Raw genomic sequence first — 14,747 nt, forward strand, 5'->3', positions numbered from 1 at the left:
TGTATTGTGTGTAATATCTATATTTTACTTTTCTCAGAAACAAATGCATTTTTTTTAATACAGAGAATTACCGATTAGCATTAATGAATTGTTTAATAATATTTTGATAGTTAACTCTACAAAATTAACAATTTTCTTAAATTGTTTAGATAATTAAGTAAAACATATAGAAAATTCATTTAATGGAGTGAAATAACCTATAAATAATATAAAGACAAGAAAAAGTATTCATAAAATATTAAACTTTAATGTTTTATGAATGAACGAATAGTATTCATTTATTAATATTTTAAGGGCAGATTTATGAATGAACGAATAGTATTCTTTTAATATTTTTTAAGGACAGATAAAGACAGACAGAAATAAAAAATAAACACAATTTACTTTTTTAAAAGAAAAGTAAAAGTACGATAATTTGGAGAAAATGTTGCTATACTTGGATAAAATACTATATTTATTTCCAGCTCAATTCAGAAAAATATATGTAATATTTTATAGAATAAGAAAGTATTAGTTATTACAATAAATTAACATTATTCTGAATGTTGACATTAAATAAAATAGTTATGATCACAATATTTAATATTTTAAAAAATTGTTATAAAAATGACCACTATTGTTACAGCAGATTTAAAATACAACTTTCAATTAATTTTGTAAAACGTCCAATAAAGGAATAGAAATGAATGGTATTGTGTGTAATTTGTATATTTTACTGTTCTCGGAAACAAATTTTTATTATGTTAAAAATAATCCTAGTAATAACATACTACCTTTAATAACTTTATTAACAGTGATTGAATGAATATTATTTATTTATTATTTATCAATGATTTGAAGAGTTAATCTGACAAAAATAAAAATTTTCAAATTACAAAATTTAATATTCCCATCATCAAAAACAAATGCAATTTTTTTTAAGACAGTGGATTACCGAATATTATTCATGTATTAGTTAATAATAATTTGAATACTTAAAACTAAAATACTAACATTTTTTTAATTGTTTACGTAATTAGGAAAAACAGGACAGGTAAATAAAAATAAACAATATTGTAAAAATTCATTTAATGTCGTAAAAACGTGGACAATTTATTTTATTAAGTAAAAGAAAATTAGTGATAATTTTGGGAAAACGTCGAAACGATCCTTGAGCATAGACATAGACATAGACAACGGCACCTGACGCTTCCGCAAATGTTACAGCCGTCGATTCCGCAACCGTACGAAACGTCATCCTTGAGAAGAGCGAACATTTAAAATACCCGTGTGTACACCAACCCACTCAATGTCAAAATACGATCAGTCCAACCTACCTGGACGAACGATCCACCGGTCAGGAAAAAATCACCGACTCACTGATTCGTTCCGAAGCGAGTAACGCGGTTTCGTCGGATAATAAAATGTACAAGGTGTTGGTGGCCAGTTTGGTCGTTTTGAATTGTTACGGTTCGGCCTACAGGAACAACGTTTGTAAATCGTTCGCCGATTACGCCACCATAGCCACAAACCCGAATTGCTATTACAACCCCGACGTGGGCTCACCGCCCGTAAGTATTCACGTGGATGTGGTGGCCGATGAATTATTCACCGGCCGTGTTTGTGTTTGTGCCGGCGTAACTGGAATTAATGTTGTTACACGTATATTTAGACGGAATTTTTGGTAATATTGGTTTACGTATGTTTGGGGTGGATTTAAATTCCGATATTTTAATTTGGGCTAGTCAATTTTAATTAGTTTTATTAATTAAATTGCGGTTTTAATATAATGTAAAATTTAACTTTATCAAAATCAATTAAAAATGAATTACAAATTTGTATTAGATTTTCTAAAATTATTTTTTTGTTGTTGAAACTTAGAACCTTTTTAAATAACTTTCAATTAAAAAACAACAAATAAATAAAATATAACACCACAAATAAATTAATAAAAGAGTAAATTAATTAGTTCAAATTAAAATATTAAATCTTCAAATATTATCAGTGTATGCAGTGCATTCAAAGAACTAAAATAAATGTTTATTTTATTAATCATTTAGAATATGTTGATATCTTTAAGTACATTTTTCTTTCTTCAAATTTTGATATATATTTTTTTCGTAATATTTTAATTATATAAAATTATAACAAATTAAAGAAAAAAATTAAATTCTTGAATTATTTTTACATTCTTAAAAATTTAAAAATTAATTTTTAAACACTTTTTATTTAAATAAGAGTCAATAAATTAACTATAAAATTAAAAATAAAATAACTAATAAAATATTGAGATTGTTCATTAAATAACACTAATTTTAAATTCATATATATATATATATATATATATATATATATATATATATATAATTATATATTATATATTATATATTAATATATAAAATTACGAAATTATTTATATTTATATATATATATATATATATAAATATAAATAATTTCGTAATTTTATTTTATTAAATTACTTAGTTTAAGTATTATTAATCATTTTTTAATTTTTTATATAATTTCTAGATTTATTTTTACATTGTTGAAAAACTGAAAACTAGACTTTTTTTTAATTAAAAATAAAAAATATTTACAATACTGCAAGAAAAATAAATTCAATTAGTTCAAATTAATTAGAATTGTTCAATAAAGTGTACTAATTTTATGTTTGTTCGATAAATACAATTTAATATTTTAATCTAATTCTCAATAATTATCTGTGCACTTGACTGAGACTTTTTTATTGGTTTTATTAAATTTTTTATAATATACATTATGGAAGCTTACATTTGGTTTTTTGTATTATTCTATTATTTACAATAAATTAATTAAAAAAACTAACACCTGTAAAAAAAATTAAATATTTAAAAATTGTATATGTATCTCAAATCACTTTTACCTTACTAAAAGTTTAAAAATAAATTTTTAAATATTTTTTAATAAAGAAACTACAAATGAATTAATTATAAAACCGCAAATAAATAAAAAAAATAATTAAATTTTCCCAATAAGAAATACTAATTTTATATTTGTTTGGTAGAAATATGGTAATTTTAATTTGCAAGCTTTTCAATAATTATCAATGGTGTTAAATTTTGACATTATATATTATATTATTAATAAGTTCACATTTGTTTTTATTCAAAATTTGATAAAAAATATTTTTTACCACGTTAGTTATGTAAAACAAGTTACCAGAAAAAAATATAAGAAAAACTAAAATCTGTAAAAAATTTAATTACTTAAAAATAAATTAAAAAATTGTAAAATTATTTTTAATTTATAAATTTACTTTTACACTGTTAAACATTTATTAATTAATAAACAAGAAATAAATTATTCATAGAAATGCAAATAAATTAATAAAATATGTAAATTCAAATATGTGCAATAAAATATGCTAATTTTATATTTATTTGATACAAATAGTTTTATGATCTAAACTAATTTTTCAATAATTATAAATGTATCAAAAGAGTTTCATCAAATTTTTGTTTAGTACGTCAATATTATTAAAATTAATATTTTTTATGGAATAAAATCTATTTATAAAAATCTCCATGTTAAAGACGTAAATGCACAAATTAATATGCGTCCCTGCAGATAATTTAATCAGATGTTGATATTTCCGCAAAGATCCCCTTAATAACATTTGAAAGTAAATTTTATTGAATCATCATAACGTCTTAAGAATACTTTAATGTTAATATAATATAACTGTTGTGGGTATTTTATGAATTATTTATTAGTCATATTCAAAAATAGTTAAATATAAGTCTTGTCAGACGCAAAAAGGATGTTAAAAGTTAACCACTAAGCAGGTTTAAAAGGCAATAAAAATATATTTAGAAGAACAATAACAGAAAAATTTGTATTGCGAAATAATACAAAACAAAACCTTCATTAACTGAAATGCTCCATTATTTCCTTATTTGTTACAAATTAAGTTATTCTAGTATTCTACAAGGAAGACTATTTACCATAAGAACATTAAATTAATATTGTATAATAAATGAACGATTACTGTGAAGGTCTTTTAAATTTCGGTCTTATGACGGAATTCGTTTGTGAAACAATTTTCCTTTAGCCTACGTTAATGCAATAAATATTACCTTTGAAATAAAAACATGTTGATTGCGTTGCATCTAATCGATCTGAAAAAAATATATGGTTTTAGATAACTGGCACAATTATATAAAATTGTTTTTTGTTGTTTATTGAAATTATGTAAAACAACAAAACAATGTTATAACGAACGTGGTCGCGGTTTCATTAAACTTAGAACCTTGACCATGGCCAAACTGAAGAAGGTTCAAGTTTGTTGGTGTTCAGTCATATTTAACACTTCCTCACACAAAATTGTATCGGTTTTAAATGAATAGTGAACATTAGAGCCTATTAAATTTTTGTAATTAATTTCAGCCTTGATTTTTCCTGTGATTAGTATTTAAGTTGAGAACTCCGATAAGTAACTGTATTATGTCAATAATTAATTTGTTTGTCGCTATTATAGAGAGAATTATGGATCCTGTTATGTTAATAACAAGCCAATTTTATACAAACTATTGGGATGTAGAGTTCCTGGATGGAACAATACGAATCCAATAAATTCGAAATGAAAATAAAATGGTGCACATTTTAAAAACTTCATACATATTTATTATATCACAAGAAATTTATGAATATAAATTATATTCTTTGTCAAACAAATTTATTTTTTAATATAAAACTTAATAATTTATTTAGAAAATGTAGTGTAAGATATAAATATTTTGTATTCAAATAATAAAAATAATTAAATTATATACAAATTTAAAAAATTAATAGCATAAATCAATATGCCGTATTTGTGTGTAACATAATTAAATGAGAAACTCAAAATGTGAATAGAATTGAATTAATTTTATTAATAATATAAAATAATACAAATTGGAATATTACAATAGTATATTTATTTACTGATTGTTTCAAAATATTTTATTAAATTACGTTTTGAATTTGGTATTTAATTTTATACACGAATGATAAATATTTAATAATTTTTTATTTTTTAAATATTTTTCTAAATTTTAAAAACCAAATTCAAAGCGTAAAATTCAATTAATTATGTAAATAAAGTAAATAAATAATAATATGTAAATAATTCATAATATATTAAAATTTTACAAAAGTGTAGAGATGTAAAACAATTTACAGGAAAACTATTGGATTTTTTTATTAAGTAAACATAAATAAACATATTTCAAAATATTTTGTATATAAACATTATAAATAAATAAAATTACCAAAAATAAACAAAAATTAGAAATTTATACTTTTATATAATATTCGATTAATTTTGAAACAATAAAAATAAAAACTAATGAATTATTTTACAGAGTAGAAATTATGTAATATAGCAAAGTATTTTATATTTCAATTTTAAAAATAACTAAAATTCCACAAATCAGAGATGTAAAGCAATATAAAGGAAACCTATTCGATTTTCTTATTAAGTATAAATAAATAAATATTATGTAATATTTAAAAATATGTTATATATAAATATTTTAAATAAATAAAATTTTCAAACATAATTAAAAATTAAAAAATATGTAGGAAATTACATTTTTAAAGAATATTCGATAAATTTTGTAAATAAAGTTAAATATTAAATACAAATAAAAACTAATGGATTCTTTTACAGAGTACAAATTGTGTAATATTGCAAAGTATTTTATATTTAAATTGTAAAAACAATTAAAATTTCACGAATCAGAGATGTAAAAGAATATAATGGAAAACTATTCGATTCTTTTATTAATTAATAAAAATATTGTGTAACATTTCAAAATATTTTATATATAAATATTATAAATAAATAAAATTTCCAAAAATAATCAAAAATTAAAAAATAAATTAGAAATTTATATTTTTAAATAATCGATTAATTTTGTAAATAATGTTAAACAATAAAAATAAAAACTAATGAATTATTTTAGAGAGTATAAATTGTATAATATATTAAAGAATTTTATATTTAAATTTTAAAAATATTTAAAATTCTATGAATCAGGAATGTAAAGCAAATTGTGTAATATTTTTAAATATTTTATATATCAGAGATATAAAACAATATAATGGGAAACTATTCCATTTTTTAATAAGTAAAATTAAATAAATATTGTGTAATATTAAATAAAAAATAGCTTATATATAAATATGGTAAATAAATAAAATTTGCAGAAATAAAAATTTAAGAAATTAAAAAATAAAATAGGAATTTACAGTTTAAACAATACTTTTGTGTATAATAAAATGCGTAATTTAAACTTAAACCAATTTTGTAAATATTGTTAAACAAAAGATATAGCACATTCAAATATATTTATTATATTATGTGGCACTCTTTAACAATACTCTTATTAGTGAGAATTTATTCAACATGAAGCGAAACATTCATAAAAATACAATAACAAAAACCTAACACCTTTTACAGACAGGGAATTAGTAAATAAAATCCTTTCTAGGCAAATATCAGTGTGTCTAGTAGAGCAATTAGACTTTAACTGAGTTATCAAAACTAACAAGAATGTATTTTAGTTAGAAATCATTGATATCAAAGAATAATATAAGAATAATACTAAAATTTGGACAAAAATATATTAATTATCCTCCAGAATTTTGAGAATTGCTTAGTGATAGTCAAGTTCACCAGCATAGAATTGGGTGATAAATAATAAGTTTATTGTTCTCCAAATGAAAGACCAAAGATATAGACTCCAGATACACTACAAAAACTGTAAAACACGATGGAGGAAGGAAGTAGAAATTATTTTGTTTTAGGTACAAAATAAAACTAATAATTGAATACAGAAATACAGTATATTTATTTTAAATAAAATATAAAATATTTTATATTATGCATTTAATTAGAGGTTTGCATCTCCTAATAAACATTATATAGTATTGTTGTGTTATTTTTCTGACCACCACTATAAATGGATTTTTTTTATTGATTAAAAAATATGAAATGTCTTAAAATATTTTATATTTAAAAATTAAAAATACGTAATTAAATTCCTATAGATTTTACACTTTTAAACAACCATCTTTTGAATAATATAATTAAATGCAGAAATTATTTTTTTATAAATAATATATAATTCAAATGTAAACCATAGAAATTAAAAATAATTTATTTAGTAAAAATAGTGTAAATATTTTAAAATAATTATTTTACGTTGATTAAATTAAAAAAAAAAATGAAAATATAGTATACTTGTAAATATAAATCATTTTTTTCTATTTTATAATAAAATATAAAATTCAAATAATTTTGTGAATTATCTAAATATTCAATATTAAATAATTAAAATGTTACATAAATTCTAAAAAATTAAATAATGAATATAAACATAATAAAATTATAAAAATTTAGGAATCGATATGATTTAAGAAAAAAAGTGAAAATTGTGATGATTTAATGCATTTGATTTAATAAATCTATCAATAATAACATATTAGTATAAATGTGATAAATTTAACTTTTTATGCAATCTAAATAAAAAAACATTTCAATATTCCAACGTTTAAATTCTTTAGAAAATTTATACTCATTAAATTATTAAACGGGTTGCACAAGAATTATTGTAAATATTTATTCAGCAATTTTCAGCAAATTTACTCGTTTAAATGTTTATAAATTAAATTAACCACACCATTCAGACCAACAATAATCCGTGGATGTTTTGGTTAGACCAGTTTACATAATAATTTGTTACATTTACATAATAACCACCATCATCGACTATGTCAAAAAAGTTTATTTATTTATAGTTCATCTTTTTACAGGCTTTAATAGCGAAACGAAACGGTTACCCGTTCCAAAAGTACAAAGTACAAACCAAAGACGGCTACATCCTCTCCCTCTTCAGGATACCAAATAACAACACAGACAAAACGGGCCCACGCCAACCCCTAATCCTCCAACACGGAATCGCCATAAACTCGGCAGCATGGCTGCTGCAAGGGAAAAAGTCATTGGGTACGTTTTCTCTTGCTTTTGCACTGACCTAACTTAATAAAATCATTTTATGTTGTCTCAAGGTGTACGAATTAAGGTCAATGCGAGATTGGGATTCTGTTTACTCAAATTGATCCCAACGATTCAATGTTTCAAGGTCCCCGGCCTGGTGTCAGGGTTAACAAACTGAAAATAAATTCTGTTTGAATATTGCACTTTATTTATTTTCGTTGTAAATTGCGCTTGTCGTGTTTAATTTCAAGGTGCGTTGATGCCGCAATAATTATCATAATCGATTATTATAGTTAACGCATGTTCGAACAAAGTTTAGGGTTGCTTAATCGAATTAATTCACAAGGCAAGGTATTATCTGTTTGCAGCCTTTTATCTGGTGGACAAAGGATACGACGTGTGGCTAACGAATTCACGTGGAGTCCAATACTCCACTCAGCACGTCAACTTGACCCTTGATCATCCAGATTATTGGAATTTTAGGTAAACAGTTCATTCAGTTATTTTACTGTGTCTGTTAATTTATTATTGCATTGGGATTTAATGTTTTTATTCAATTCCCCGTTGTAATTTTAACAACCTGACTTATCTTATCATAACAATTGGTGAAAATCCCACACAGAGTCAGTATTTTCTTTAGCACAAAACACGATTTTTGCACGAGGATCAACACGACGCGGGACGGGACGAAAAAAACCCTTTGGAAACAATCCCATTTTAATATTTTCTCTCTTTTAACGCTTAAATACACTCCATATTTTATTGAAGTGCCGACGATAAATCATCGAAATTCCTTATTTATAGGCCCAGCGTTCCGTCGCCATTGCACAAAATTAAATATGGAACAGCTGCAAAAGAAAAATCATCTGACAATAGACCGAACGGCAAACATAATCTCTGGCTTATGTAAACAAAAAAATAAATATCGTTCATTTTCGTGATACGGCTGACTAGACGTTAGAGTGGGGAATTATTGTCTCTCTTTTCTTTCCATATTTCGTACTCAAGCAGATTACAGATCTGACGACCTTAAGGGGGGTAATAAATGTAGTTTTTTATATGGTTGCAGTTTCCACGAAATGGGAGTGTACGACTTACCTGCCATCATAGATTTCGTGGCCAAAACCACCGGACAAGCCGGCAGGATCGTTTACATCGGCCACTCGATGGGCACGACCATGTCGTACATCTACGCCTCCCTGATGCCAGACCACGCGAAGCAAAATTTGAGGGGCATCATCTCCTTGGCGCCCATCGCCTATCTGAGGCACGTGAGAAGTGCGGCCAAACTGATAGTGCCCTTCGCCGATATTATAGGGGTAAGTGTTCCCGATGCGATTGCATCACCCAATTCCACCGTACAAATTCGATTGGTGCGCCGCATGCACTACATTACCCAGATACTGACCTTAATAGCCTCAATTTCCGATCCGCCACTTAATTATAGAATAACAGCTTATTATTGACGTGTAATTCGATTGACAATAAAAAGTGGCACGGGGCACAATCTTATTATCGACCCTTCTCCGAGTTACTTTAGATTTAATGCGAATCGGGCCCGCATCAGGACTACATAATTTCGGCTAACTGCCGAGTTTTATAAGGGTTTAGTCGATGGAATGAGTCTTTATCTGCCTGAGCTTTCATTTTGATGGCGGTGCTATAATTATTTTCGGTAACTTGGGTTTAATACATAATAATGACTTTAGAGTTTATTTATGGGTTTTAATAGGTAGGTGTTAAAATTAAAAGAAAAGTTACTATAATGAAATAATATGGATTTTTCAGAACTTCAAATTTCAACCACATATTTACTGTTATTATGCATAAGAAGCGAATTTATCAAAAAAATTGTAATAAATATCAAAGTTTTCCCTAACCTAAGTTGAAAATAATAATTTATTATTATTTAGAATATTATTATTATTATTATTGTTCTTATAATTATTTTGATAAATCGACTTCTTATCTAACAGTGAGTATGTGGTTGAAATTTTTTTGATACGTTATGAAACATCTAGCATCAATCACGTCATCATTTGCAGTAAAAATTATTAAATGCTATTTTAACATTTTGAATTTTATTCTTGATTTATTTATTTTATGTTATTATTAAAGATTGTTAAATATATTATGATTTTTCTAATAATATAAAAAAAAGTTTCTAATATTAATGCATTTTGGACATAATGGATACGGTGGCAATCAATCTCAATCAATCAATCTTCTTATTATTCTCTAAGACATTTTCAAAGGTCTAAAGGAGGCGTCGGCAATTGTCCGTTTTTTATTATTTATTATTTTCTTGAAGTTTTTATGTTTTTGAATTTTTTTGGATCCCTTAAAATTTTAAAAACAGATAAATTAATATCGATTCTTTGAAATTCGATACTTTTTTATAAATCCTTTTTATACAATTTTTATTATATATTTTGTAATTCATATACTTTTAATTTTTTTTAATTACTTTCATATATTTTACTTCCACTATAACGATGTAAAACCCAATTACCAAGAATAATAAATCAATTTATTTTTTTCTTCTTATCATTTTTATGTAATTATTCTAAAATATTAAAACCTTTTGTTTTTATAAAAAGTATTAATTGTAGTGATGAGCCTTCGAAACTGAATCCTTTCTATATAAAAATATCAATTTCTTGTTTTCTACAATTATTTATTTTGTAATTAATATATTTTTTATTTTTTTTTTTAATTATTTTCAATTTTCTTAATTTTCATTAAATACCATTTACCAAGAAAAAAAATTAGTACATTTTTATGTTTTTGAATTTTTATGATTATAAAATATTAAAGCCATTTGTTTTCACAAAAAGTGTTAAATTTAGTACCAATTCTTTGAAACTGGATAACTCCCTTTCGTATAAAAATATTAATATTTGATTTCAAAGAATTTTCTGCAACAACGATTACATCTGCAAAGACGAAACAAAAGTGTCTGTAACTATCTTTATTATTATTATTTATTTTGTATTTAATATATTTTCTAAATCTTTTCAATTACTTTCAAATCTTAAGCTTTTATTAAACGATGTTACCAAGAAAAAAATAGTTTATTTTTTTCTTCTTATTATTATTATTGTTATTATTATTATTATTATTATTATTATTATTATTATTATTATTATTATTATTATTATGTAATTAGTGCATTTTTATATTTTGAATTTTTCTGATTCTAAAATATTGAACCCTTTTGTTTTTACAAAAAATTTTAAATTCTTCGAAACTGGTTAATTCTTTATAAATGATTTTTATATAAAAATATTAATTTCTGATTTTTTACTATTTTTTGCACGAACTATTACAACTACAAAGAATAAAAACAAATGTCTGTAATTTTAATTATTATTTATTTAATAATTCAAATATATTTTTATTATTAAATTTTTAATTTTTTTTCAAATATTTCATTTTTACAGACTGTAATTTTTATTACATTATTTATTATTTATAAGTTTTTTAAATTACTTTCAAATCATTAAATGGTGTAAAATACATTTGCCAAAAGAAAAAAACAATTAATTTTTTTCTTATTACTATTTTTATGTATTTATCCATTTTTATGTTTTTAAATTTTTTGGACTTTGAAACCTTTCTATTTTACTTCTTCCTATAAAAAATGATCAGTTTAGAACTAATTATACAAAAAAATTGTTTATTTTATTACAATTTAAATGTTTTTTTACAATTTTTTGTAAAAAAATCATTTAATGTTAAGAAGTGTTTATATTTTTATTATTCTTTGATGTAATTAACATATTTTTTAAAAATTTTGAATTACATATTTAACTTTAACTTGGAAACTCCAAATATTCATTTCTAAATATAGTTTTATCTGATAATGTCTATTCGTTTATTGTGTTATACAATTGTTACTCCTAAATATTCATTGTGTATTACACTAGAAGAATAATAATTTTTTATTTTTTATTATTACTTTGTTACGATTCTTTAAAATTTGCTGTTGATTTTTTTCCATCTTGAGTGGTCAAGGCAATCAGTGCTATCTAATGTTTCTTGGAGTAGAGTGATTTATACATTCGGTATCTAATCTAATCTAATTACATTCGATATGTTCGAAAACCATTAATATTAACAGAAATGTCCAAAATAATATTTTTAAAATTCTGAAAAATATTTTTAATGTTTTTATTTTCAATATTTACGTCATTTAAATTTCTTCAATTTATTAATTAATGAACCTAAATTAACACAACGTAACCCAACCTAACCTACCCTAACCTAAACTGAATTTAATTTAGATCCAAACTAAAGTTAGCCCAAAGTTACCTCGATTCCAGTTCTCCAAAACAATTGTTGATACACTTTCTTTGTAACAGTTTTGAAATAAGTTAATTATTTTAAAACACTTCTAGGACTCAACATTCACACAAACGCTCAACCCAAGTAAGTATTTCAACTAAACCATATTAAAAAAAAAAAATGGGTTTACATCTGTGGTTTAAACTTTTGTAAATATGTAGTCTACTAATTTTATAATAAAAAGTGTACATATATTTTACAAATTCTGAGCATGTTATGTTTTTGTTTGCATGTTCTGTTTGACCACACTACTTCGATTTAAAACCAGCTAATTGTTTAATTTTCAGGACATATTAAAAATGTTCGGTTTACACGGCATCGGTCAGTTTCCACGATTGCAAAGGGCTCTTGTCGATAACACCTGCAACGTGTACCCTTTCATGTGGCCGTGCGAGCTGGCAAATTTTTTCGTGACCGGAGTAGCTGCCGGTCAAGTTTCAGCGGTACGTTCGCCATTTGTTCGGTTTTGTGGTGGCTTAAATAATAATCAACAAAAAAATCTTTATGCACCAACAGAACATTCACAAATTCATGATGTTTTAGGAAATGACACCGGTCTTGTTTAGTCACTTTCCTTCGGGGATATCAGTGAAAACGATAATTCACTTCTCCCAGATGTTCAGGAGGCATTCCTTGGTGTACTTTGATTATGGACCGAGGTGGAACTTGTTGAAGTATCAGTCTGTAGTGCCAAATGAATATCCGTTGGAAAATATTAACGTGCCCGTTCATTTAATTGCGGGTAATAATGATTTTCTTTCAGATACAAGAGTGAGTTTGGCTTTAAAGTTATGGATCATGTCTTAAAAATATGATTTTTAGGACGTACAAATACTGTACGAGAAGTTAAAGACGAATAAGACTTATCAAATAGTGACTGAAAATGGGAAATATGATTTCGCCCACAACGACTATTTTATTGGAATTCATGTTAAAGAATTCCGAAAATATTTATTGAAATTGTTAGATGATTTAAGATAATAAATTATTATTTTTTAACTACTCTTTTATTTTGCTAATTTGTAGTTTTAAACATTCCAGGATTTGTTAAAAATGGACACAAAATGGTACGATCAAATCTTTTTTAACTGGTTCAACTGTACTTCCAAATCTTATTTTATATCTTATGACTTTCCTTTTTGATATATTTGCTTGAGGGGTGACCAAGGAGTACGAAGTATTTTATCTAGAACTACTCCAACTAATGTTATCTTTAGGTACAGATGGCTGGAATGTTTCTTCTGATGCACCTTCTTTCACTTTTTTCCTATGTACCATATTTATTTATTTGACTTGGTATTTCAATTAGTGCTTGTAGATTAATTAAACTAACACAAAAAATTAATCTGTAATATAACAATATTAATACCCAACCATTGTTTCAGAATGCATTGAAAATGTTCGGTGTGAATGCAATAGGTTACCCAAAAACCCAACAGGATTTGATCCATTCCATCTGTTCTATGCTACCCATAAAATGTACAATTTTGAATTCAGCACTGTCAGGTTTGTCTGTGGAAGAAGTTTCACCAGTAAGTTAATTATTAACTGCTTATTACAATAATAGAATTGTGATTTATTTTACAGGAAATAATGCCCCTATTCTTCTCTCATTATCCGGATTTTACTCCGGTCAAAGTTATGTTGCATTACGGGCAAATGTTGAAGACAGGCAGGTTTAGTTACTACGATTACGGGACGAGAGAGAACGTCGTGAGATACGGGCCGATTCAAGTGCCCGAGTATCCTGTGGGAAATATACAAGTTCCTGTTCATATGTTTGCAGGAAGGAACGACTTTTTGTCGGATTTAAAAGTAGGATATTGTCGTACAGTTTTACTATTAAAGTTATCGTGCTCGTTTTTAGGATGTTGATATTTTGATGGGTAAATTAAAAGTTGAAACTTCCCTTCATGTAATGTCGGAAAATGGGACACAGGAATATGACCATAATGATTATTTATTGGGGAAACACACAGACATTTTTTATGATGAATTGTACAACACTTTACGTATGCACCAATAATATTTTTAATTAATAAACGTTTGTTTCAATTAACTGTTTCCACATTTTAATATATTTTGCAAACCAAAAATTAGTTCCTCATGAAAATATAAATGTTTCTGGTAAATTTACCGACAAAAATGAACTGTACCAATGAATTTTCATTAAATAACAAAGCAATATTGACATTAACTTGTTTGTCGTTCATACGCTCATTTAACGAAATATTTGCGAATAATTAATGTTATGTAAATAAATATTGTCGCGTCAGAACAAATGGATAAATTTGAATGAATTGATTTGATGTTTTCAACAACAACATGCCTGTTTATTTAAATGGTGGCAGAATCAAGGAATTATATTAAAATCAGTATTGATTCAACATTGGATTTAAAC

The 14,747-nt window shown here is 24.8% G+C and overlaps 2 protein-coding genes across 3 annotated transcripts in view; one reads left to right on the plus strand and one right to left on the minus strand.

Annotated features, from left to right (window-relative positions):
- LOC109599566 (somatostatin receptor type 2-like) overlaps nt 1-4,119 on the minus strand; it is a 226,400-nt gene extending 222,281 nt beyond the window's left edge. Inside the window, exon 1 of the mRNA XM_049967539.1 lies at nt 4,095-4,119. The gene's annotated coding sequence lies outside the window, so the exon portion shown is untranslated. The remainder of the gene's footprint in view (nt 1-4,094) is intronic.
- On the plus strand, nt 1,215-14,389 carry LOC109599575 (lipase member K). Of its 2 annotated transcripts, none has more exons than XM_020015584.2 (7): nt 1,215-1,550; nt 7,816-8,008; nt 8,368-8,482; nt 9,069-9,318; nt 13,732-13,878; nt 13,934-14,161; nt 14,214-14,389. In XM_020015584.2, the coding sequence occupies exons 1-7, from the start codon at nt 1,404-1,406 to the stop codon at nt 14,370-14,372; spliced, it is 1,239 nt and encodes a 412-aa protein (XP_019871143.2). In that variant the 5' UTR covers nt 1,215-1,403; the 3' UTR covers nt 14,373-14,389. The 2 variants fall into 2 exon arrangements, with proteins under 2 accessions (XP_019871143.2, XP_049823503.1); XM_049967546.1 differs by lacking the exons at nt 13,732-13,878; nt 13,934-14,161; nt 14,214-14,389 and adding exons at nt 12,634-12,789; nt 12,890-13,117; nt 13,169-13,345.
- The last annotated feature ends 358 nt before the right edge of the window (nt 14,390-14,747 follow it).

The sequence above is a fragment of the Aethina tumida genome, chromosome 5 (genome assembly GCF_024364675.1).
Source record: "Aethina tumida isolate Nest 87 chromosome 5, icAetTumi1.1, whole genome shotgun sequence".
NCBI classification, from domain to species: Eukaryota; Metazoa; Arthropoda; class Insecta; order Coleoptera; family Nitidulidae; genus Aethina; species Aethina tumida.